The sequence below is a fragment of the Saccoglossus kowalevskii genome, chromosome 21 (assembly GCF_978046115.1).
Source record: "Saccoglossus kowalevskii chromosome 21, keSacKowa6.1, whole genome shotgun sequence".
NCBI lineage: Eukaryota > Metazoa > Hemichordata > Enteropneusta > Harrimaniidae > Saccoglossus > Saccoglossus kowalevskii.
In genome coordinates this window covers 23,034,407-23,062,037 of record NC_140661.1, presented here as the reverse complement: position 1 = coordinate 23,062,037, position 27,631 = coordinate 23,034,407, and the positions used below count along the sequence as shown (strand labels likewise).

Here is a 27,631-nt window from a genome sequence, read left to right as displayed (position 1 = left end):
TGTGATTACTACTGTTAATGTGATTACTACTATTAATGTGATTACTACTATTAATGTGATTACTACTGTTAATGTGATTACTACTATTAATGTGATTACTACTATTAATGTGATTACTACTATTAATGTGATTACTACTATTAATGTGATTACTACTATTAATGTGATTACTACTGTTAATGTGATTACTACTGTTAATGTGATTACTACTGTTAATGTGATTACTACTGTTAATGTGATTACTACTATTAATGTGATTACTACTATTAATGTGATTACTACTATTAATGTGATTACTACTGTTAATGTGATTACTACTGTTAATGTGATTACTACTGTTAATGTGATTACTACTATTAAATGACAGTGAATGTAAAGGACTGATATAATAATTATCTGCCCCCCCTCTAGTGCAGCAATGTTTCTGTTCATATAAACAGGTGTTACCGGTAGTATTGTGTACTGTCACAAGACTGATTTTGGTGAGAGATACTCAGTATAGCAGTAAAGAAAATATTTATTTATTGTTAACAGATTTATGACTTTTGTCTTAATAATGAGTGAGTATTATGTGCTCCAGGGTAGCTATGATAGTTATTGTAAAAATGTTCCACATTGACCTTTTCGCGGCATTATACACAATTCTTATTTATAGAAATTCTTGCAGTATCATCCACCAATCTGTTTTTCTCATTTCTGTTTACTGCTGATATATAAGTGAATCATTTAGAAAAAATAGCTCATGAGAAAATAATGCTGGTGAACACTATTTACTAGTATTGTCTCCTCCCCTGGAATTGCTAAACCCAGACTTTTTTAGTCCTTGTTTTTCGAGTTTTTATAAGGCAATTTTTTTTTCCATTAGATGTGTGTGATTCTCAATAAATTGTAAGTGAGATCATTGATTGGAGAGAAGAAATGAAATAAAATTTTATTCCATGTTTCTCATCTGCGCGAGACTTCAGTACTTTGATTATAATACTCTCACGAGAATGCAACTTGGGTTTGTTATGCGGCGGGCGGAAAAAAAATGAAGATAAAAATAAGTTTTTTTTAGCAATTTTTAGCACTTACAAGTAGGCGGGCGCGAGAAATTACACTGAAATAAAATTTTATTTCTATTTCATTTTCGGCTCCTGTTCATTTGGCGGGTTCGCGAAACAAGGGATAATAAAAGTCTGGCCTAATGATCGCAAACGGTAGAGAAACCTTCCAATATGGTGTTTCCAGGTCTATCGCCTGTGTGTGCTCCCTCTTGTTCATTTTTTCTAGAAAAACCCCAGGTGCGAGCCTCATTGAACCATATTTACTGTGTTGCCCCTCCACCAGAATTTCTAGTCAAACCAACCAAATCAGGGTGCAAACATTTTCATTTTAACATTTTGCTTCAATTCAATTGTTTTCTCCTAATCCAACCCTAATCTTGAACGAGATTTTCAGAATATGACATAGGCAGATTTTGAAGAGGACTAGTTTTTGTAAGGTAAAAAAAATTGTCTGGTGGTGGTAGGGTCAAGGAATTAGCTGCATCCCATCATTTAACCTGCACAATACTCTTGGTGCAACAAAGGCATTCCCTTCATAAATATACAAATATTAAATTATTAAATATATAAATGTTTTTCAATTTCACAATTCAAACTGAAACAAAAGGTTTCTATTGTTCATTTGAATAATATTGGAGCATTTTCAACTGACGTCATAGCGCATTCTGCTTGATGATTGGCTAGTTTGATTCAACTGCCATTGAAATTTATAAATATTTATAAAAATGGAAAAAATGCCTTTGTTGTGCCAAGAAACATATCAATAAATATATCGATGTGATATACAATACAAAAATGCCTAGGTACGATGCTAGCAATATCTGAATACCCATTCAGATTTATGCAAACATCACACATTGAGAGATAGCTGAATGTACTGTATCTAAGAATTAGTAGAATGGCATACAACAAGTGGAACCTTGCATAGATCAGTGTTGGGGGGAGGGAGTAATCTGGTCAGAGTTCTGTAGAAAGTCACAGCGACCTTGAACAACTAAAAGCAATTTATGAGTGAGCACCCCTTCTCCCTCACAGATGCACATTACTTTACGCCATGTAAATTTGTGCATTTAAAACTAAAGGTACAGCAACCCAGCTTGTTTTAAGAACTCATTCTATACAGTCAGTTCCAAGCATTAAAAATAAAAATTGCATATATAAAATTTGATTATTTTTTCAATAAAAAACAATGAAATGCATATATTCAATAAGAATTTAAAAATTAGCATACAAACTTTGTGGTGACAAAAAAAATTTTGTTTTCAGTTTCTTGAAAATAAAGAGTCATTAATCAATCAAGTATAAATAAGTAAAATATTTCACATAATTCCTAAATAAAGTTGTGTCACTTTTTGTTGTGCTCTCATAAATACCTGTGTCTGTTGTTTTGTTCCAGGTGAAGGTGGACAAATAATGAACTTTTTCCTTCCTCTTCTTCACACTCCCATGGCCAATTTGAAAAACTATGGCTAGACACTGCAGCATTGTATTTGCAAAATGATACACACCCTTTTCCTCCAGACATGGTTACCATGGTTACCTGTTCTTAGTGGAGATGTGTGTTGGGACAGCATTGACTGAATTCAGGGTCTTAATTGTTGGCTTGTTCATTTATTTCCTTTGCAAACAATTAGACTATTAAGCTGTTGCTTTTTAAAAAAAACTACAGCAGTGGAATTGAAACCTTATCCCACTTCATTCCAGTCTGCCTTATTAGGGTATGGATTACGGCAAGTCCCGCCTGCCTGCCTAACTGACTTTGATTTGCTTAAAGTAGAAGCAGTCAGTTCCTCAGCTACTGGCCAATCATATCTAGCCATCTTGTCGTCTTTTGATGCAGCCTGACTACTGTAGAGTGTCTTGTCTTACTGGGTTGTTGCTGGGTGTCTAGTTCAGACTTTGGAGACTTTTTCTCTTTTCAAAGAATTTACAGGCTGTCTTGTGAATTCTAGCAGCCATGTATAGCTTTGTGGATGTATTGCTTCGTAGCAAATGGAAGCTTTTAGTAGCTGTAGTTTTTATTTCAATCACATATGAAGTCACAGCGCAAGGTGAGTGCATTTTTGTTGTCAACTTCAAAAATTTCACACATAGTTTCTGTAGGGTGCAACCAATATGAAGCTGCATGGCTGTATTTTTTTTAATCTCTCGCCTTGCATGCAACTCGTTTCTGGCACCCAAAGCTTTGCTTTATTTTATCTTTCTGTAAAGTTTAGTGCCAAACTTGTCTAAAGTATTGTATAAACTTATTATCCATTAAGTATCCTGTTCACTTTTGGCAGAGATTCAGGAATAACTTATTCAAGTCTATAATTAGAGAGTCCCGTAAAACTTTCAATGTGAAGATGAGATCCAGAGCACTGTGAACTGCAAAAAATTTACGACTCAATACCCTTGCAGAAAAATGCATTGGCCTTTCCTATCCATTTCACTGATATCAATTTCTTACATGACCTTCTTTAAAGCAGCCAAGTGAAAGTTTGAAAACTTGAATTTTCTGCTTGGCTCCCTAAAACTTTGCAATTTTTAAGAGGTTGGCATGTAGTTAAAATTATTTTTAGCATTATTGTGTAGTGAGCAAGTTTTCTCGTACCCTGTGTGGATCTGCCTAGTATACATGTATTTCTCTGCTCAGAGTAGTTTGTCATCTCTATATCAGTGTCTGTCATTTACTGGTAGCTACCCTGGAGTGGTAATTTAGCAAAGATCAGTCTATTGCAGTAGCACATTTCTTTGAGATGTGAAAAACATGTGTGCTTTGCTACTGGAGTTCGCTTTGATTTTTGCTGCACTTGTTTTTTATAGATCCTAAAGCTAAATTAACATTGTTACCAGCTTAGTTTATGTAGGAGCTTTTCACTTTTTGAAGTCTCAGTCTTTTCTCTTGCAAGAAAAATGCAAAACAATTTGTCTGCAATGAATTAGTATATGACATAAACATTCTGGAATTGACAGAAAAGTTTATAGACTTAACTTTATGTTCATGTTCATGTCAACAGACTGTAAAGTTTACAGATTCAGCTTAAATTGACGGCCATTAGTGAATTAATACCACCCTCTTGTTGGCAGCATTGTCCAATGTCAAATGATATAAATCTTTTAAATATACTCCCACCTGATTTCCTTTTTGTAATCTTTGTTTCCAATTTGACATAGCCCATTACATTCATTGAATCTGTTGTGTCCATTTTGTAAGTTTTTTTTTATTCCAAAAGTATGCTGTGTATACAATTCTCATTTTAGTATCACAGTATCCTAGCAAACTATGATGTTAACCGATTCTTGGGGCAGCCAGTGTGGTAGGGTGTGAGTGTCCATTCAAGGATTGTAGTTGTGGGAAAGAAGATAGAAGCCATATGTGAATATTTCAACAGGGCCAGACCATTTAACTTTTTGTGGCAGTTGCGAACTTAAATTCAGGGCTGTTCCACCAAGTATTTAGGTTGTCATGTGTTTCTACAACAGCTCTGGCAGTTCCACTGTATCATTTGAAACCATTCCTATGTAATTATATCCCCACCTTCCACCATCCAACCTTCCCAAGCAAGTCAAATGGTCTGACCCTTCAGTGAAAGAGTTTGAGTGTGATCAGACAAACATTCCTTCTTTTGTATGTGTATATGTGCAAAGTCAAGCTGTATGACCCTCTTAGTTATTATAATTAGGTCTACAGAATCAATGCCTCTTTGTGGCAATAAGTATACCAATTGCTACTGGTTTAATGATAATTATAGCAATATTACAAGGTAGAGGAAATGTACAATCTATTTAAACCTCTCTTAATTAAATTAAGCCTATTCATGAGTCATATTTTGCAATAGTGCTAGATTGCACACGACTTCAAACTAAACCTTTGGTTCAAACCCTTAATCTTACCACGGCATCTTCATCAATTACATCTGCTTTTCAACCCAATTTTATAAAACTTTTATTTTTCAAGCTGATATTACCAATGTTGGTCAAAAGCCACAAGCAAACAGACTGTCAAGTATCAGTGTTAATAATTGGCAATAATATTGGTTGAAGAGGGGAAAATGCCTCTTCAACATGTCACTAGTTGTCAGTACTATTACACCCAGCTGCCTCTTTTTGGATAGTGTTTAGACTGGCAAAAAAACTATGTCTTGATTTCGTTCACTGTGTGCTGGTTGAGATGAATAATACCACTTGGCTGGAGCTTGTACAGGAATAAGGTGAACTGGTTCACTTCATTCCCCATTTATCTCATCATGACACCACTGTGTATGATGGTAAGATGAATAACAACTGGCTATGATAAGGATTATGTACAAGTAAAGTCTGCTCAAATTATTTTTTTTACATAGTACTAGTAAGTGAAATCTGATAGTTTCTTAGTGGCTTGTCAGCTACCCCCAAGTCCCATATCTACTTTATATGCTTTACCTACCTCCCATATCTACAATGGTTTATGCCTTCCCTATGTCACCTCTGAAATCTACAATGGTTTGATCCAAAGTGTGTAAATTTTGTCTGAGCCTCAAGTTATTCCCCTTGTGGATATAGGAATCAAATAACCTAAAGAAGTTGTTGAGTGACTTGCTGAAGCCTGTTTGCTTTACATCTTTGCAAACAGTCTGTGCAATTAGTTGACCACATTTTAGCATACCCTTGTGGTTTAACTTTTTAAACAGCCAAGTCAACTTTTGTTACCTTTCACCAAATAAACCTATGTAATGTCTTTTCATATTTTAAAAAATATTTTTTTTTAAATTAACAAAATTATAGAAAAAATATATAAAAATACATAAAAATGTGCATTATTTGGGCGGGAAAAAATATCGCATTGAAAGGGTTGATCTAATCAGTGAACAGTGATTCCAATTCTTTCATTTTTTCACTAAAAATTTCTTTTGAAATTTTGCTGCATAATAATTTATTAACTCGTTAACCAAAAAAGAAATGTCACATTATCTTTACGGTATTAATAAAGAATTCTATTCTATTCTATTCTATTTAAGTTTCTATTGTATTTTCACATTGACATTGCAAATATCTATTACTTCTTTGTAATCTTACTTTTCAAGATTGAATGACCCTTGATTTTAAAATTTGCCTTGTCCACCATGCTTTATTGTGTGCACTTAGGCATCAAAGCTTTTTATATATAACATTTTAAACCTTTTATAAATTTCAAATGATGGTTGAAAATCACTTCACCAATCACAATGCCTTAAGAGAAAGAATAACAGACTTATGAGCAATGAGCGTTACCGAAAGGTTCTTCAGCCAGTAAAAATTTCTGCACAATTGAATTTAACGTGGGGGTCTACTTAAGGTAAATGTTCTATACATTCTTATAAAACATTTATTCAGTGTAAAATTCAGAGTAAAATTAAAGGAAAATTGAGATTTCTAATTACAAATGTCATAGATTTTAGAAGCAATTGTAACTCCACTTAGCTGTTATTGTGGGCATCAATACTGTAGGGGTATATTTTACAGTTTCCATGGAAACCTATTATTATTTTACTCAGTTTTGAATCTAATGACATTTATTGAGGAAAGTTACAATTTTATGAAATTTTCAATATTTTCTTTAATGGTCCACCTCATTCACAGACACTCAAAGATTAGGTGGTCCACCACTCTCTCAATTTGTATATGCACTTCCATGATGTTATTCCAAATAGTGCACTTGAGTTTCATGCAACCTTGTGAGTGCCACTGAAGGTCATCAACTTCAAAATAATAAATCATAAACTGTCATGTAATGCAGTGTTCATTTCTTTGTTTTGATTGTGACCTTTTGTCATCTTTTGCAAAATATAAAAATTGTTTTCCGTAATTTCACAGAACTTTTACTTGAGGTTTGTGGTCGATAGAAAATTATATGCATGTGGTCCAAAAGAATAGACATAAAAATAAGCAAGATATTACACTGTAATTTTGGGCTGAAAAGGATAGGGTTCAAAGGGTTAATGACATTGTGAATAGTAGTCAGTCTTGATGTATTTGCACAGGGTGTGGAGTCAGCCCAGTTCAGACTGAGGTTGACATATGCTATACATTTCCTTGCAGTAAGCTGTTTGTTTATTCTTTACATTTCCAACTGAGATTACTGCAGGTGAAATTTAACTTGTAGTCTGGCTCATGCCAGGTTTGTTTGTTCAATTGGGCTATGTTTGTTTATTTATTTGTGCTTAAAATGGATTAATTTCACTCCATATTGCCATAAACAAGAGTATAGGTTGTTGAATAATTGAACCTATATGTTTGTATGTGGGAAAATTATTGTCAGGCATTCCTATTCAGAACACGTTGCCATGGATTCTGTTGCTGTGATACAAGGAGGGATGAGAACATAATTGTTGGAATGTTGAAAGGAGAGAGAGAGAGAGAGAGACCCACTATGGAAATTAACCAGTGCATTGAATTCTAATGGAAAAAATATATAGCCCTAGGGGTGTAAGAATTAACCGAGCATTCCAGAAAACCAGCAGTGGAAGTAAATGGCAAAGTATTGATAAAAGAAATCTAATTTGAATAATGAGTCTAGCACCACATTGTTGTTGTATTGGGGAAGCATCATTTTATTCTCTCATTTCCAAATTTATTATTTTTCAAACTTTTCCCATACCTAGCAAAAAGTAAAATTTTGTAGTTTTTTCAGTGGCTTAAGTGGCCTTTTAGAGGTAGAGAGACTATTATTTGTTTGTTTGTTCCTGATCAATACTTCATGCATAACTTCTTTCCTCAAACAGTCCCATGGGGTCATACTTAAGAAAGATGTTTTTCAAAAGTGACATATTTACAACACACAGAGCGGAAATAAACTATCATGATACTGACATTTACAGTGACTCCATTTGACATCCCTCTTTTAAAAGTGGGTAAGGTTTACTTTTTGAAGATCCCAAATGTTTCTAAAGTGAGGATATATCTATAGTACAACTCTACTGTTTCACTGAAATATTGAGATGTCACATGTAGTTGTTGACACTCTCACATCTACTTCATGTAACAAAGGGGGAGAGAATTGCACTACTCCTGGGGTTAGGTACTCTGGTCTGTCTGACTTCAAGTATTCAACGCATTCCAGAACATTGGGCAGACATACATGTAATTTTTAACACACTGTACAAATATTATAGCATTTAATATACTATTACTAGTACTCAGTATACTGCTTTTGTGAGAAACGACTATTCATGCATTCTGGACGGCTTATTTGAGTCATAGTACTTGTTATTCTATTTTAGTATAATCGTCTTTTAATCTTATTCTATTCTATTCTATTCTATTCTATTCTATTCTATTCTATTCTATTCTATATATTTACTTATTAACTCTTACACAATCCCCGGAGGTAAAGCAAATGACTATTCTATTCTATTCTAAAATTATTCTATTCTATGTTAATCCAATGCTATTCTAATCTTACTCTATTCGACCACAAAGAACTATACCCTCATTGCTACAAATACGACAGACTAAATTGGTTGCACAAGCAAACAATCTTCAGCAATACTGTACCTTGCAGTCAAACCAAAGAATGTCTCATAGATTATATAATCCATCCTCAGTATGCCCCCTAACTGTGTTGTGAACAACAGTTTATATAGACTGTTTACGTGTGCAGTGAACCAACAGACTCACTTCTGGTTGTGTATTCATTCTTCAGCAATATTGCACTATACAGGCAAAGAATACTGCATAATAGTTCAACAACAGTCTACCCCCTGACTATAAAGCCAACCAAGAGATTGTCTTCTCAGACTACCAAATGAATGCCCCTTAGCTTATCACAGAATTCCACTAACTGAAGTGAACCCCAAAAGGAATATATGGCATACGCCAAAAATGTTGCCTAGTTTATTGAAGAATTCCCCAAACTCTCCATTTTACCCAGAGAGTGACCTATAGCTTATATGTTGTCAACTCACAGAGTACTGAAAATGCATTAACCATTCACATGGTTTTAAATTAAATATTTTCACTCATAAGTAAAATTCACTAAATTAAATCCATGTGAACATGTCAGATGGAACATGCAAATAACAATAGAACACATTGATTCCCTGACGAATTGAACTCAAAAACCAATAAATATGCATTGCTCAAATCTTCAAAATAGTGAAAATAAATAGCCTTGCAGCCTTAAGTTATGTAGTCTACCCTCAGAACACCCTTCAGCTATGTACTCAACACACATAATACTCCTTAGCTCCTAATAATTTTTTATTGCCTCTTAACTCTGCAATAAAACTACCCAAGTTAGCCATAAGAAACATTTACAGAAGACACCTCCCACCCCCCTGGAAATGCATACAGACCACCCCCTAATCCATGCAGCCTTCTGTGTACCTGAGTTGTTTTGTGGTATTCACAGGGGACACACTCAATGCTTTGTACAGTAGATCTTGTTACAAGGGCTGCTTGTTTAGTAAGCCCTTGAGTCCACAAAAGATAATCAGACACCTTGATATGTTCATGCATGCACCTGGGGATAAGTTGGATGTTGGTAAAGTTTTGTAACCATGGAAACTGCAAATCTTCCAAACCTTGTGTATTCTATTATCATGTTGGTATATATGATTTAAAGGAATATGCAAATAAACTTTAATTGACAGTAGAGGTAGTACAAATTGAAGGTGGGAATATTGTATTAAAGTTTAGGGATGAGGATTCTGCTGTGAGCTCTTTGTATTTGTGTAGAATAAAACTAAACCCTCTCTATCTGAGTGAATTGAATCAACATAAGAAACTAATATGGTTTTAGTACTTAGTAATGTTAATATATATGTCAATATGAATGAATTCCCAAGATTCTAGTATCAGATGGTTATGATCAATAGGTGCTAAAATACAAAATGTGACATTCCACATTCTTTCTCTCATAGTAGTCATAGTTGGAATACTCTCATTATAATTCCAGTAAATTATTAATTTTTATTCAAATATCCCTTTAAACTTTGGGTCAGAATTTTATCTTTCAGAAACTTGTAAGTACAGCAAAGTCAGAAATACAATCAGGCAGAGTATAATGAATTATTGAAACCTTGTGTGACTTTGAATTGGCAAGTAACTTCCATGGCTAGACAGAGATTGATCCGGTGACCCAGTGTTTCTCAGGTTTCCTAAATTGCTTTTGCGCTCTTGGTGCCCTTTTCAAAAGCTTGAATGATGGAGAGTTATGTACTGCTTGTTTGGTTATTTACCACCCAATTGGAATCATGGCACTTACTTATAATGACTAACATACTCATGGCGCAACAAAGGTATTACCTTCATCTTTATAAATATTTCAATGGCAGTTAAAGCAAACCAGCCAATCAATAAACACAGTGTGCAATGACGTCATTGGAAAACGTTCCAGTGTTATTCAATCGGCCAATAGAAACTTCCATTTCAATTTTAATTGTGAAATTTATAAATACTTATAAAGATGAGTGGGAATGTCTTTGTTGCACTGAGAGTATAGCAAGTTGCAGTATTTGATTGGGGGCACTAAACAAGTTAAAAAGTCAATGTAGATAACTTTCAGCCATATAAACATACTTAAATAATTTTGTTAAACATATCTTGATAAACACAATATGGTACAATTCATTGAAACAATGTGCAGTAAACCTAGCAATATTCGTTTTGATTAAATAATGTAAATGCTATTGTGTGTGCACTTCAGATGAATGTAAACTGTTTAAATTTTGCTGATAGGATTTTATGGTATCTGGTGAAAACAAAATTACAGAAAAGTCACTTGTTGTTGAAGAATTTTGACTGCCACAAAATTTGCATTTTCACTGACGAAATTCACAAAAAATTGTTCTTGCAAAATTAAAGAGGTTTAAATTATCTGGACTTAGGTAACTCCAACATACAAGCACATTTCAAATTATTTCAATGAATAAAAGCCGTATATGTTTGCTTCCAAAACTGCTTTATTTTACAATAGATTCCCCATCATGGTTTCATTTTGAGCTGTTCACAAATCACAAATAAAAATGTTTCGTCACAAAAATACTTCAAACATGAACATGAAATTCACCATGAAAATCACATGTAATTATAAGATGGCTACTTATCAGTGTCATGAATTAAGAAGAAATCAACAACCTGAAAATTGTTGTAAGGAATAGAGCATATTTCAATCAACAAATAGCAACATGTTGATAGCAGTCTGTCAACATGCAATATGGAATGATAAATGATCAACTTGTGTTGACAACAAATGTAGTCAACAAAGTTGACCTGTGTCATTATGGCCTTTATTCTGAACCTAATCATAGATTATTTGTACTTTGGCAACTCTTTTGCTAATTTCTGACCTGAATGTGTGCATATTAAGTAGCTCATTTGCATATTGCATGAGTTGTGCACATGCGAGATTACAAAATGTAGCTAGTAAAAGAAAAACGTGCATTCTATTTTAAATAGAAATCTTAAAAATATGAGAAAATAAGATTTTAATCATTCATGGTATATTTAGAAAGGGTTGTATGACATTGCGGTAAGTCAGTCAATATGATTGTCAATTCTGAAACATTATGCTATGTCATGTTTGATATACAGTCATTATGCTGTGTCAAGTTCAATATGGTTCCTATGCAATGCATGTAAAATAATTTGTTTAGGCATAACTCAAAGACATACTGCATGAGGAACATATTCCACTCTTGAAAACCACTGGAGATAAATTGCACTACTCCCCCCCCCCCAGGGATCAACAAAGAAATATTATAGTTTTTGTGAATCAAAGTGTGATTATTAACCTGCAATTGCATTATTTTTAATGGCCTGTTTAACTAGTAGCATTTCAAACAATGTGGTGTCCATTAAAACATGATACTCAAGAAACACCACAACTTCACTGTCTAGTGTTACACATGACTTAGCAAAGGCTTATAAATTCTATTACCATCTAATGGTTATCAATCAAAAGTAATATATCAGTGTGGTCTTTTCAGCAAAAATTAATCCCAGCTAAAATAAAATACTTTACGGTAACTTGTGCTGTTGAAGTTTAATGAGCTTATGACTAGGCAGTCTGGATTATAAACACAGGTGACTTATAGATGCTATTGCTTTTGATCATATATGGACAAGGTAGTTTCCTCCTCACATCAAGTGATTGCACTTGATACATTACGATTGTATTAATTTTGATGCTAAAAAACAAAATAGATAGACAATTAAAACACAAGAGGTTTTGTTTTGTTTGCTTAGTTTAAAGAGACACATTTATATTGACTGTGCGCTTCAATCTGATACAAGAATCTCAAGACCATGCAGTGTCCATTCACTGTAAGTTGTCTAGACAGGAGTCTCATTACCAGTGACTGTTCACTGTAAGCTGTCTAGGCAGAAGTCTCACGACCAGTTACTGTTCACTGTAAGCTGTCTGAATAAAAGTTCCAAGACCCGTGTCTGTTCCCTGAAATCTGTCTGGACAGGAGTCCAAAGACCAGTGACTGTTCACTGCAAGCTGTCCGGACAGGAGTCCCAGGACCAGTGACTGTTCACTGCAAGCTGTCGAGGCAGAAGTCTCACGACCAGTTACTGTTTACTGCAAGCTGTCTGAACAGGAGTCCAAAAAACCAGTGACTGTTCACTGTAAGCTGTCTGTACAGGAGTCCCAAGACCAGTGACTGTTCACTGTAAGCTGTCTGGACAACAGTCTCAATACCAGTGACTGTTTTTGATTCTCGCAAGACTTTGGACAGGCATCCCAAGACCAGAGACTGTTCACTGCAAGCTGTATGGACAGGAGTCTCAAGACCAGTGACTATTCGCTGTAAGGTGTTTGGACAGAAGTCCCAGAATCAGTGACTGTTCACTGTAAGCTGTCTGGACAACAGTCTCAATACCAGTGACTGTTTTTGATTCTCGCAAGACTTTGGACAGGCATCCCAAGACCAGAGACTGTTCACTGCAAGCTGTATGGACAGGAGTCTCAAGACCAGTGACTGTTCACTGTAAGGTGTTTGGACAGAAGTCCCAGAATCAGTGACTGTTCACTGTAAGCTGTCTGTCTGGACAGGAGTCTCAAGACCAATGACTGTTCACTGTAAGCTGTCTAGACAGAAGTCCCAGAACCAGTGACTGTTCACTGTAAGCTGTATGGACAGGAGTCTCAAGACCAGTGACTATTCACTGTAAGCTGTCTAGACAGAAGTCCCAGAACCAGTGACTGTTCACTGTAAGCTGTCTGTCTGGACAGGAGTCTCAAGACCAATGACTGTTCACTGTAAGCTGTCTAGACAGAAGTCCCAGAACCAGTGACTGTTCACTGTAAGCTGTCTGTCTGGACAGGAGTCTCAAGACCAATGACTGTTCACTGTAAGCTGTCTAGACAGAAGTCCCAGAACCAGTGACTGTTCATTTTAAGCTGTCTGTCTGGACAGGAGTCTCAAGACCAATGACTGTTCACTGTAAGCTGTCTAGACAGAAGTCCCAGAACCAGTGACTGTTCACTGTAAGCTGTCTGTCTGGACAGCAGTCCCAAGACCAGTGACTGTTCACTGCAAGTTGTCTGAATAAATGTTCCAAGACAAGTGACAGTTCACTGTAAGCTATCTGAACAGATGTCCCAAGATCAGTAACTGTTCACTGCAAGCTGTCTGGACAGCAGTCCCAGGACCAGTGACTGTTCACTGCAAGCTGTCTGGACAGCAGTCCCAGGACGAATGACTGTTCACTGTAAGCTGTCTGGATAGGAGTCTCAAATCCAGTGGCTATTCACAGAGCTGTCTGAATAAAAGTTCCAAGACCAGTGACTGTTTACTGCAAGCTGTCTGGACAGGAGACTCAAGACCAGTGACTGCATGGTCACTACAAGCTATCTGGATAAGAGGCCCCAGAACAGTGACTGTTCTTTATTCTCACAAGACTCTCATAAAAAAAAACATAGCTCCTGTATTACATAATACTCTCTAGATCAAGATACCAACTGTATGTCTATTTATGGGGAAGTTACAAGGGACCAATATTGCTCATCCAATTGAGTTGCAAAAGCAACATACAGTTTTTGTACCATAGTATACTAAAACTTAAATTCAAGCTGGTTTTGCTACTCGACAAGATACATGTACCAGTGACGCACTGTGATAATTCTTCATTCAGTCATTCAAACAACACACTTTAAGATGACATGGACAAATTTAATTTTGAGGTGTTTACTGAACAAGCAAGGCAGATTGCTTGAATCTATTACTATTTTACTTTATCAAGGATCTACAAATATACAAATGATGAATAGTTCAACATTTTATGAACTTTCTATAACCATCTGGTCCCCTCCTGCAGAAATAACTGTAATATAACTGCATAATCATTAATCATTGTATCTGGTGTCTATATTTAAACAACTGGTCAATTCAACAATTAAAACATGTCCAACAAATTTTGTTGCAGCTGGCATCTAAAATTGGTAGGATACATATATACTCAAAATCAGAAAAATGTTGATTGAATTCCAACTAGACCCAATGTAGGCATGGAAGTCAAGTACTGTAGGTTTATAATTTCAACAGATGTTAATAATTCCACTAGTCAGACATGAGCCATTTTGATATTAATTACCACAAGTGTTAGTAGCAAATGATTAATAATTTATGACATTGTTGCTCTAGTATGATGTGGATTAAATTATGTTGCTTGGCATTAATCATTGGAATTCCCAAGCAAGTCAAATCATGTCACAAAATTTTGTGGTTAAAAATTTCACTCACTGTATTCATATGTCACATACACGTCACTGTGGGCGGTTAGGTTTTATCGCAGTTAGAGAAGTAAATAATCTTTGTTCATTGGTCAGTTCCAATGCATATAATCTCCAGATAATTGACCCAAACAGATTATGTTGACTGCTTTTTAAATCAATTTAGAACCAATAACCATGATAGTTTGATCATGTCTATATGCGTTATATGTATATGTCTTGGAAAGCATGTACTGAGCATTATGCAGTTCATTTGAATATAATGTGGCAGCAGGTAGTGACAACTGGATATTTTTTCCAAATTTGGACCAAAACCTGTTGGTTATTGAAAATTATGACCATTTGACTAATCAAAGAAAGCTTAGAAAGAACTCCCATGTGCTGAGAGTATTGGAGACACATTAAATATAATTTGAAATTACTTAGCTGAAAACTAATTATGCAAATCAGAAAATTAACATGAACAGATTTGATTGTAAAACTAATGAGGTCTGTGCAATGTAACAAAAACTCTATGTACAAAGTTTAATTGAAATGTGATTAGAACCAAAAAATTATGAATTATTATGCTAATTAGGGAAATAATATGAACAGAGTTTTACCCCAAACTAATTAGGTTTGTACATTGTCCTAGAGCATCTTTGTACTAAGTTTCATTAAAATGGAAATTAGTACTTTAGATATCAGTGTGAAAGCTTAAAATTGGTTAATTATGCAAATTTGGTAATTAATATGTACAGATTTTAACCCACAATTATCCAGGTCTGTCTATTGTCCTACAGCATCCATGTATAAACATTCATTGATATGTGATGATTAGTACCTGAGATATCAGTGTGAAAGTTGGAAATTGGTTAATTATGCAAATTATGTGATTAATATGCACAAATATTTACCAAAAACTAATTGGGTCTCTGCATAATTCTAGATTCATTGAAATGTGATGATTAGTACTTTAGATATCTGTAGAAAAGCTGAAAATTAATTATGCAAATTAGGTAATTAATATGCAAAATTATTTACCCTGAAACTAATCAGGTCTCTGCATAGTCCTAAAGGATCTATGTACCAAGTTTCATTGAAATGCGATGATTAGTACTTGAGATACCCGTGGAAAAGCTGAAAATTAACTAATTATGCAAATTAGGTGATTAATATGTACAGATATTTATCCGAAACAATCAATCTCTGCATAGTCCTTGAGTATGTAAGTACCAAGTTTCATTGAAATGTAATGCTCACTACTTATATCAAAAGCTGAAAATTAATTGATTATGCAAATTAGGTAATTATATATACTGATATTACCATAAAAACTATCAGGTCTGTGCAGTGTCATATGACATCTATGTACCAAGTTTCATTGAAATGTGATGATTAGTACTTGAGATATCAGTGGAAAAACCGAAAATTTACTAATCATTATGCAAATTAGGTAATTAGTATCCACGGATTATTACCAAAAACTAATCAAAACCTAGCATTAGTTCAGAGCATCTATGTACCAAGTTTCATCAAAATCCAATGAGTGGTTGTTTAGATATCAGTGGAACAGTCATGGAACCACTAAAAAATAGCTAATTATCATGCAAATTAGGTAATTAATATGCACGGATTTTTACCAAAAACTAATCAAATCTGCGCATATGTTCAGAGCATCTACATACCAAGTTTCATCAAAATCCAATGAGTGGTTCTTTAGATATCAGTGGAACAGTCATAGAACAGCTAAAAATTAGCTAATTATCATGCAAATTAGGTAATTAACGAGCATGGATTTTTACCAAAACCTAATCAAATCTGCGCATTGGCCCAGAGCATCTATGCACCAAGTTTCATCAAAAAAACGATGTATGGTTCTTGAGATAGCAGTGGAACAGTCGGACACACATACACACATACACATACACACACACACCCATACAGACACACTAACTGCAAAGACTCCCATTTTGTGCTTCGCACATGGGAGTCAAAAACTGCAAAAAATAAAAAAAATTCAAAATGTGCTCAAAAGGTTAATGCAGATACATGTAGTTTTCTAAATCAATGAGTGATGTCACATCAGACATACTTACTGTACTTCTGTGTCATCTGGGCATACCAGTAATTATATTCATGTGTACACTGTATCAAATTGAAAATAAGCCAAATGTAAGGTCATCAGTACTTCAGTGATGTCCTGCTGATTAAATATGTACGTCATATCCAATGATAGTAACAGCGTGGAATGTGCTGTGATGAATGTGAAATGAAAACACATTTTGCTATATACTGTGGAATACTTTATTTTCGCTGAAAAGCCTTTTTGGACGTTTTGTATGGAATTTATTTTCACTGATTTTTGATGAGTTTAATGTGAAATATAGGAAAAGAAGTATATTCGCTGGATTTTATTTTTACGGAATCATCCCTTCAGCGAAAATAGCGAAAATAAATTCCAAGCGAAAATAAAGTATTCTACAGTATTGTACATCTGTAATCTATAGTTACAGGTACAACATTCAACAAGTCTTTAACTACCAAACATTTCTTGCCTTTTACAAAATAATTTACTCATAAAAGTGCTTCATAGATTTTAAAAAATATTGCACCAACATTCTGACACAAAAATATTCAAAGAGTTCAACAGAAGATGAATGAATGCGTTGAGTAAAAGATGAATGTACAAAAATATTTTACCTGAACTTCTTTTAATATTTTGACTTAATTTTTTAAGTAATAAAAAATTGCAATTTCTGTATTGTATTTTATAGTTTTTTAACTACACAAAGATGAAGAAATTGTATCAAAATATTGTTTTAGACACAATTACATGGAAGAAATCTCCCTATAAAAGCTGAACTAAAGTAACCTTGAACCTGCTTATTGCAGTAGCTACTTTTAATTGGTCTCCATGTTAGTGCCTATAATGGAATGCACAAAGAGATTATTTGCAAGATTCCTCTAAAGCCCTCTATAATAATCAAATTCTCACAGTTGGAGTTCAATGTTTTGTCAATTTTTCAACCTGCATTATTTTTTATTTTTATTTTGATTTTGATGTCTATGTCTGCAGTTTCAGAGATTCATGTTTTGTGTCTCTGTCACTATAGAACACAGTGGAAAACCGCATGTAGGGTTTGGATATTATGTTGTTTAGAAAACTTAAGTACATGTGTTTGATCATGGGACTTTGCCTCAAAAATATCTGAAATTCTTTATGATAGAACAAGTTGGCAAAAGCAATGATAGCCTTAATACAGGATTATTCAAGTCATTGAAGTTCTAATGAAAATGTGTGATTGGTACTTGGTGTGGCAATTTTATAAGACATCTAGTAACCAATGAATCATGGACAACCCAAGATCTTTCATTTTTGATCATTTTTTAAGTAATTTTTTTCATTGTTTTTCAAGGGCCTCAAATTTTAATTCAACAAAAACTATCATTCCTTTATTTACAAGCCTCTTTCTCAACACAATAACAGTTGTTTCGCCTTCAATGTGAGTATTATCCGGTGAAAGCACTCAACTCATTTAGTTGGCACCACATTCCTTCTATCAAAAAATTGTATAATACATTTCCTATCGATCTAACACTTTTTTAAAAACAAAAACAAATCAAATTCCCTCATTGCAGGGAATGATCCACGCTTTTAGGACTTCACTGACTAATATGGTTGATGTATATGATACATAACACCATGACTAGTTGAATTGAAATTATTAACTCAACAGTTCCTGACAGAATGTTCTCAATATTGGGACTTCTCTAAAACCAATTGTGAATTATGACACTACCAGACTTTTCTTATGAACTTTATTACATTATGAAATGTCAATTACGCTGCCCAAAATGATGTCTCGAATTTCCTTAGCAGTTCCCTGTAGTCTACTTATTCTATGAAGTCAGCCAGCTGAATTTAATGTAATTTATCATTTGTATAAAACAGTCAGTGAACTGTTCGCATGAATGAATAGAATTTTAATAAAATAAGGGTTGACCATTAAGATCTCGGAGTAGATATGGTAGATTTCGATATTAATTACAATAACAGCATAATCATGGGAAAATTAAAGCGGGAGGATCGTCACCTGCGCAAGTGCGGGAATTGAGTCCCAAGCGACGATAACAACACACGCTAAAAACGCAAAGACTCATGGGTAGATGCTTGTTTGTAAACAATGACACGCTATGGCCATCTGACGCATGCGCAGGTGACGACTCCCCCGCTTTAAGAGAAGAATTAAATTAATTTTTCCAATTTAGTAGTTTCTCTACCCAGAATTTTTACAGACCAGCCTCTCTATGTAAAAAACATTCATGTGTGGTCACACAATGAACTCATTGCTGTTAACAGACTTCCCTCTTGGCACTTTGTCCTGTGTGGAAATCACATTAGCTATGTGGTAAACAATAACATATTCCACAAGGCTGTGATCACAAGAGCTCTGTCAAACCCAAACATTCAAGCACCCAAGGACAAATACCAAAACAGTATGTTGTTCTTGTTTTTGTGGTCTAGTCATGAACATTATTCAGGTTATAGGGTCAAGACCATATTATTAGTTTATTTTTTATACAATGTTGGTTGACTGCTAGTTTGTTTTGGTTGCTAGACTACATTGTGAATGATTGGTAGATTGTGTTGGTTGGTAGACTGAATTGGTCATTATGAGTGATAGGTAGATTGTGTTGGTTTATAGACTGAATTTGTCAGTATGGGTGATTGGTAGATTGTGTTGGTTGGTAGACTGAATTGGTCATTATGAGTGATTGGTAGATTGTCTTAGTAGACTGAATTGGTCATTATGAGTGATTGGTAGATTGTGTTGGTTTATAGACTGAATTTGTCAGTATGGGTGATTGGTAGATTGTGTTGGTTTATAGACTGAATTTGTCAGTATGGGTGATTGGTAGATTGTGTTGATTGGTAGACTGAATTGGTCATTATGGTTGGTTCGTAGATTATCTTGGTTGTTGGCTGAGTTGCCCAAGATGCTGGTTATCTGTAGATTAGTTGTAAGGGTTAGTACATTGTAATAGTTGTTAAATAATAAAATTGCCAACAAGTGCCTACCACTGTTTTAGATTTCCAATATGATAGTAAAGACAAGTGTTAATAATAAGTGTCAATAAATGTTAAGTGGTACATTTTATTTGGATTATATGAGATACTTACTACGTTCACGTTACGGGATCTCGGCATGTGCCGAAATTTTTAATCAGTTGTGTTTGCAGAGGGATTACAGCAGTTGTGTTCACGTTATTCAGGACCCACTTAGGACCGACTAGGCTCGTGCCGAAATTACGCTCTCATTCGTCGATCTGTTGGCCCAAACGATACGCATATGATGATAATAATAATTGTTATAGTGAAATTATATCCATTTGTTGCAATGGTGTTTATTACGAGCCATCGTGCACATGAACGGCAAAGAAGATTCGAAACACAATTATTTTTTTCACGTCAATGTAAAATGTGCAAGAAAATAGAGGTTGTAGCAGCACATAAATATGTGTCGCTGATGATGGTTTGCATTCATTACTACAGCATCCGACCATCTACTAGTATATCCGAATTTCCTGTCATCGTCATTTCATGCTAGAATCAATCAACTTATGTTTTTCTTAAATTTACCACCGAGGGCGTGATTTCGGCTCGTGCCGAGCGTTCAGGCAGCAAATCTCGGCATGTGCCCAGTTTCGGTCCCAAGCATCCATCGGGACTGAGATCGAGTTCTTTTCGACATGTGCCGACTCGGTCCCGACCGTTCACACACACTTTTCGGCACGTGCCGACTTGGTCGCGAGTTTCGGCACGTGCCGACTCGGTCCAGAGTCTCAGCACGTGCTGAGATCTCTAACGTGAACGTCACTAATATCTGTTGTATGAATTGCACAAGTACCATACTGCAAATTTTTGCTGGAAGGAATTTACCAGAATTTGTAACTGTTAATAGACCTATTGACATTTTCACTGCCACAAAATTTTATGATTTCCACTGACCCCAAAATGAGCAAAAAATATATTTTTCATGAAATTAGTGGTTTACACTATTACAGTGATTAAATAAATTATTTGAAAGACAATCTAACATTTTCACTTCTACAAAATTTTCCAAAATTCTCTGACTCATGCGATTTACCTATTATGTGCCTCTCAATATCTCCTCACCTCTCTTGGGCTTACGCCATTAGTCAAGTAACTGTTTATTATTATCAGTTGTCAGTTGCCTGGATCTCATTTCCTGTAAAGATATTCAAAGACCAAAGAAAAAAAACACACCGTGAGACACTAATATGTATATGTAACATGTGTTAAGAGTGGAATTAACTGGATGCCATAGTACATTACCCTGAAATAATAGGGACATAATTATCATGGTAACACTGCACTGTGTGGTATCACGGTTACTTTTTTAGTAACTGTTGTGGTATGTAATTACCAGTGGGTATTACGCAATGACCCAAACTTTGACCCAACCTTTGACCTTCACAGCAGTTGACCATGTGTGAAATATTTAATATAGTTAACAGTAGGCTCTAGGAAAGGAATGCATGTCCTGCATAGATGAACAAACTTTATGTATTCAATCGTTTTATTTCTCACAACTGATCTCTGATTGATTGCTCATGCACAAGTTCAGTAGCCTGCAGATAAGGAGTGTTTTCGCTTGATATATATCATATGCTTGATAATTATCTGTAGTTTGTAATTTAATAGTTAACCATAGAAACTCACTGATAGTGTTTTTGCCTCATCACTTTCATTTCTACACTGCAAAGTCTGATTTTTCCCTGCCAAATTAAGCAAAATTTTTCAAGATTTTTTTAATTTTTTGAAAATTTTGTTCCTAATTTTGTGATAAGCATTGTCCTTTTGGCATCTATTATCCCCCCAAAAAACACAAAACTAGTAAAAAAGTTAAAAATTTCAATAAAAATAGAATTTGCAGTGGTGATTAATAATAGTGTTTGCTAGAATTGCGTAGACTAATAGAATTTCTAGTCACAGTTATGCCAGAAATTATTCACACACATGTTTGTTTGCTTTAACTCAAAATCAAGAACAGAATATGTTTTCAATTTTTTTAACCCCACAAAATTTGGCACTGAAGGTGTTATTCTTTTAAATAATTTTTTTGTGGTGATTTCTCAAGGTTGTATTTTTTTTTCATGACTGTATACTTTTCTGCATGTAACTGACCAGCATGCCTGCCCTCTAGAGTTTTCTTTCTGAAATTGTACGGCTGATCTGCACTGGCTCGGAAGATGAATTCTGATTTGCTAAAAAAACAAAAAAACTTGTGGCGCTGAATGCACGTTCATGCAAATTCAAACTAGCTAATCATTTACAACCTTCCGAGCCAGTGCAGATTAGCCCAAATTGTACATGGAAGGGGAAGGGGTAAGGTCAGAATATGGAATACCTGGCCATTGCATGTTATAAGCATCCTCCCTTACATACCAGATATGTTTACCCAATTACCATATTTGCTTTATTAGAAGTGTACTCTATTGAATGAGAAATTTGTTGCATTTTGAATGTTGTGAGTTTGATACACATAAAACACATGTAAGATGCACTTCTAATAGATGGCAGCATTTGGAACAGCATGATACTGCATGATTAATTTTGATCCCAACACTATTTGCCTCATATCCACATTATTGTAAACACTGCATGATTGGTCCAATGTGTTTACTGTTATCACATTGTTTATTTGACAAGATGACAATACACACTGCTGCCGCTGCTTATGTAATATTGATATTCTAATCAAGGCATGTCTAGTTACAGGATTGAGCTGGTCTGTTTTCAGGGGGCGCACCGCTGCAATTCCTTCTCACCGCCTCTCACCATACTAGATGTTTGCACAGGCCGGTCTATCACCTGACCTCAGCAAGGCTTTACGTTGGCTGAGAAACTTTTAATTACACCATTTCAACACTCTGGTTTGTTTCCTAATTTTTTTTGAATCAAAATTTTTTTTTATAACTTGTCTTTGCTGCTCTGTTTGTGATTCACCACACTGTCTTGGTCATCTTCATGTCATTTTTTTCTTGTTTTTTTTCCCTTCCTTAACCAAGTCTGGTCTGTTTGCTTGTGCAGTGGTTCTTCAATGTCCTGCTTGACTACATTGAAGAAATACTGTTGCTATAGTAACTAGAGCTTAACATACGCACTGTCACCTGTTGCTTCAATTTGCATATATGCAAATTAACATGCCGTTGCTACTTTGTTGCAAGCCCCCAGCAGACCAGTGTAGATTCTTCCTTGCTCTGATTCAAAATGTTGATCGTGTTCTGTGTTCGTTTCTTTCAACAGGTTGAACATGCAGTGGATATTTTGTGTTTTAAATGTTGTGATTGTACTGTGTTGTTTTTTTTGTTCTAGATTTTTCATAACCATTCTGGAGATTAAACAAACACAAAAAAATATAAATTTAATTGAAAATCATTTGAATTCACACACATTTTGGCCTAAGACACTTGTAGTGACATAAATACCATGGTAAAAATGATAATTGCAAATAAAATACATTTCATCGTTATATACCATTATTACATTATACCATGTTCCATTATACCACACTCATTTATACTATAGCAGTAAGGGTGGTCACAAAAAAATTCTACGCCATAGCTAACATTGTTAAGTGTTTCTCAGCCAACAAAAGTGAGATGGGAGCAGGTGGCATGTTTTGTTTGCCTTTATATCCCATCCCTATATACCTTTCCTTTCCTATAGTGTATCATTTTATACAGTCCACAGCCAAGCAATGTATTTTCTATATACACCTGTATTAAAATGTTTAGATTTTACTGTAATGTATTCTGTTCTTGATTTTCACAGTGCTGTATGCTTTTCGAAAGGTAATGTAATTGCTGTATTTGCATAGTATTTGCACATATTAAATAAAATGATTTGATTGGCTGTTGTCATTTGTCAGTTATTTATACTGCAACTAATTTACATTAAATTTGCATATTGCACCAAGTTTTAATGCACATCAATTATTTGCTTACACAAACACTTCATCTGCGAGTTTCTTTTGAAAACGCATTTCTAGTATAATAATGCTCATACCTTCAGGGGAGGGGTTCTAAATGTTCAATATTCGTGACTGAAGCAATATAAATTGCAAACTGATTAAAGTTATACTGTGATCTTTTTGAAAACCAGAATTTTTCTCTTCAAAACCTGTAGACCATAAATAATAAATTGATATTTTTTAAAGGATAATTTTGCCATATTTGGTCCAACTTTTAAAAGTTCAGAAGAATATATAAATTTGTGTTAGAAGGAAAAAAAACTTGTCTGTTATAGGGTAAAATAACCAATGCTTATAAGTCAGTGGGAAAAAAAATCCTGGTAGTAATATTGACCTGTGAGTTTGCTTTTCTTAGTGATGGCTACTGCTTTTACTTTGATCTGTACGTGACTAGCACTTACAGCTAATAATTTACATATTACTGTATTGCTGGAATTTCAAGCAAATAAAGCAATAGGTTACGTTTAGTGATCAGGACACCTTGTCATATAAACCAGCTGTGATACTGGTGTATGAGGTAGGTTTACTTCCTTGTACAATAACCCTACTGCCTTTATCATGCTGTGTAAATAGCATTGCATAGAATTGTGTTAGAAATGATATAACTAGAGTGAAAAGTGTGTGTCACACATACATGCCATAAATTGTGCACAAACTTGAATGATTTTCAAATATCAGTTGCATAATTTGTGTTCTTGTGACTTCAAAACCACAACAAAACAGAGAAAAAATTTGCAGACATTTCTCGTTACTGTTTCCGCCACCAGAGTTTCCTTTTCGGTATGAATGAAAATGTTCCAATTTCACACAAATTGTTGCAGTTTATAGACTATATTAGGTTTTAAGGTTATATAAATACTGATAGGCTTAATCTGTTTCAGTCACGAATGCTAGGCATTTTCTCGTTTGATTAAAGGTTGGTGGTTGTCACAGTGTTGTGTGCTGAATATGGAGACTCATAGCGTCGAACACAACGCGTGTGAAATATATAGTTTTTACATGAAATTCAAACACGCACTGTACAACGACCACTGCCGTTTAAAACAAATTACACACATTTAATGATACCAGTAGAACTTAATCAGTATCTTTCTGTATTGAGTATCTACCCAAGATCTAGGTAAATTTATCCCATACTGCATTGCTTTTCTCTATTCCAACATTTAATTTAAATTAAATGAGTATTTCCCTTATAATGCATTGCATAAGTGTGAGTTTTGACCAATAATAAGTGATTAACTTTTATGTTGATAGAGGGCGCTGTCTATTTTCTAGTGGCATGTGTGCGCGCAGAATATTTTAGCAATCGTAGTTGTATTTTCTTCACACGACTTAGGTCAAAGTTACTTAAAGATGAGTTTTTTTTTTCCCCCGAACATTGTTCGCTCGTAATCTAGATGAAGCTAGACCTTGCCTATATTTGGGCAGGATTTATGCTAGTGGTGAGACCTGGGAAGCTAATGTGTGTTCCACTTGTAACTGCACCAATAGTACAACAGTTTGTACGACAGTAAGTTGTGAGCTTCCGAAATGTAATGACCCTATATATCGGGAAAATGAATGTTGTCCAATTTGCCCACCTGGTGAGTACCCATTTTTTCAACCACCTATTTTTTCATTTTTCTTTTTCTTTATTTTCATTTTTAATCCATTTTTCTTGCTTTATTTTTAATATTTTACCATTTTGAGACCCGTCCATAGGCACTGATTTTGAAAACAGTGCTTCTTACAGAATTTATTGATTGGTCGCATAGTTTTCATCTCTGTATTTTATCAATCAACACCAATATGGAGGTGTTAGTATGAAGCAAATTACCAACTTTCAAAATGTAACAAAGTTTTTGGCAATTCTGAAACTCTTTCTAAAATGTTAGTAATGGAAGATTACATTCATTTGGTCTAAAATTAATAAAAATTGTTGTTTCTTTTCAAAATGTTGAACTAAGGATTTGGCGGGAAGATAATGTTTAAATGCTGAATAACAATGCCATTAATTGCAGATAGGTCACACAAGATCTTGTCAGTCACATAACGAAAATTTGTTATGCAAAAATATATATCAAGACACAAAAAACACATTTAAATAAGCAGTGCCTATGAACCACTCTTATATTTTCAATTTTATTTTCAATATTTTAACTTCTTTATTTTTAACTTTTAAACTTCTTAGTCTTTTTATTTTATAACTTTTCATAATTTTATTCTTGTATTTTTCACTTTTCTACCTTTTTTATTTTTCCATGTTTTTAACATGTTTTAATTCCTTAGGAAACACTTTTTTAAATTGTATTTTTTCACCAACAGGTCAGCTACAAAAGGTGGTATTTTTTTTCTTGTCTTCACCCTTTTTGACTCCCATTTTGTTCCTCCTGAACAAAAAAACGGACACATTCAATATGGATGATTCATAACTTAATATTTTTTTTTAATTTTGTGATATTCTGGGCATTAGTGTTTTCAGTAGAGTGGTTAAATGGGCTGCTGACTTGCTGAGAGAGACAAAGATAGTTGAACTTAAACAAACTTAATTGGTGAGGGATCCAAACACAGGTTAAATTGGTTGAATCTGTATATGGGATGCAAACATGGTTGGGTGGAAATGGATTTTATCTGAACAGGCATTTATGCGGATGGGTAAAATGTATGCAATGGAATGGTAGCAGGTAGAAAATGGGTTAGGGTGGTAAAATGTATGCAATGGAATGGTAGCAGGTAGAAAATGGGTTAGGGTGGTAAAATGTATGCAATGGAATGGTAGCAGGTAGAAAATGGGTTAGGGTGGTAAAATGTATGCAATGGAATGGTAGCAGGTAGAAAATGGGTTAGGGTGGTAAAATGTATGCAATGGAATGGTAGCAGGTAGAAAATGGGTTAGGGTGGTAAAATGTATGCAATGGAATGGTAGCAGGTAGAAAATGGGTTAGGGTGGTAAAATGTATGCAATGGAATGGTAGCAGGTAGAAAATGGGTTAGGGTGGTAAAATGTATGCAATGGAATGGTAGCAGGTAGAAAATGGGTTAGGGTGGTAAAATGTATGCAATGGAATGGTAGCAGGTAGAAAATGGGTTAGGGTGGTAAAATGTATGCAATGGAATGGTAGCAGGTAGAAAATGGGTTAGGGTGGTAAAATGTATGCAACGGAATGGTAGCAGGTAGAAAATGGGTTAGGGTGGTAAAATGTATGCAACGGAATGGTAGCAGGTAGAAAATGGGTTAGGGTGGTAAAATGTATGCAATGGAATGGTAGCAGGTAGAAAATGGGTTAGGGTGGTAAAATGTATGCAATGGAATGGTAGCAGGTAGAAAATGGGTTAGGGTGGTAAAATGTATGCAATGGAATGGTAGCAGGTAGAAAATGGGTTAGGGTGGTAAAATGTATGCAATGGAATGGTAGCAGGTAGAAAATGGGTTAGGGTGGTAAAATGTATGCAATGGAATGGTAGCAGGTAGAAAATGGGTTAGGGTGATAAAATGTATGCAATGGAATGGTAGCAGGTAGAAAATGGGTTAGGGTGGTAAAATGTATGCAATGGAATGGTAGCAGGTAGAAAATGGGTTAGGGTGGTAAAATGTATGCAATGGAATGGTAGCAGGTAGAAAATGGGTTAGGGTGGTAAAATGTATGCAATGGAATGGTAGCATGTAGAAAATGGGTTAAGGTGGTATAATGTATGCAATGAGATAGTAGCAGGTAGAAAATGGGTTAGGGTGGTAAAATGTATGCAATGGAATGGTAGCAGGTAGAAAATGGATTAGGGTGGTAAAATGTATGCAGTGAGATAGTAGCATGTAGAAAATGGGTTAGAATGGTAAAATGTATGCAATGGAATGGTAGCAGGTAGAAAATGGATTAGGGTGGTAA

General features: G+C 34.8%; 1 protein-coding gene across 2 annotated transcripts in view; it reads left to right on the top strand.

Annotated features, from left to right (window-relative positions):
- The first annotated feature begins 2,839 nt into the window (after nucleotides 1-2,839).
- The window catches only part of LOC102801936 (uncharacterized), a 39,185-nt gene continuing 14,393 nt past the window's right edge, over nucleotides 2,840-27,631 (top strand). For both annotated transcript variants that reach the window (XM_085494898.1, XM_078008161.2), the window contains exons 1-2: nucleotides 2,840-3,097; nucleotides 25,166-25,351. In XM_085494898.1, coding sequence (XP_085351024.1) covers nucleotides 3,004-3,097; nucleotides 25,166-25,351 — 280 coding nt within the window. In that variant the 5' untranslated portion in view covers nucleotides 2,840-3,003. The remainder of the gene's footprint in view (nucleotides 3,098-25,165; nucleotides 25,352-27,631) is intronic.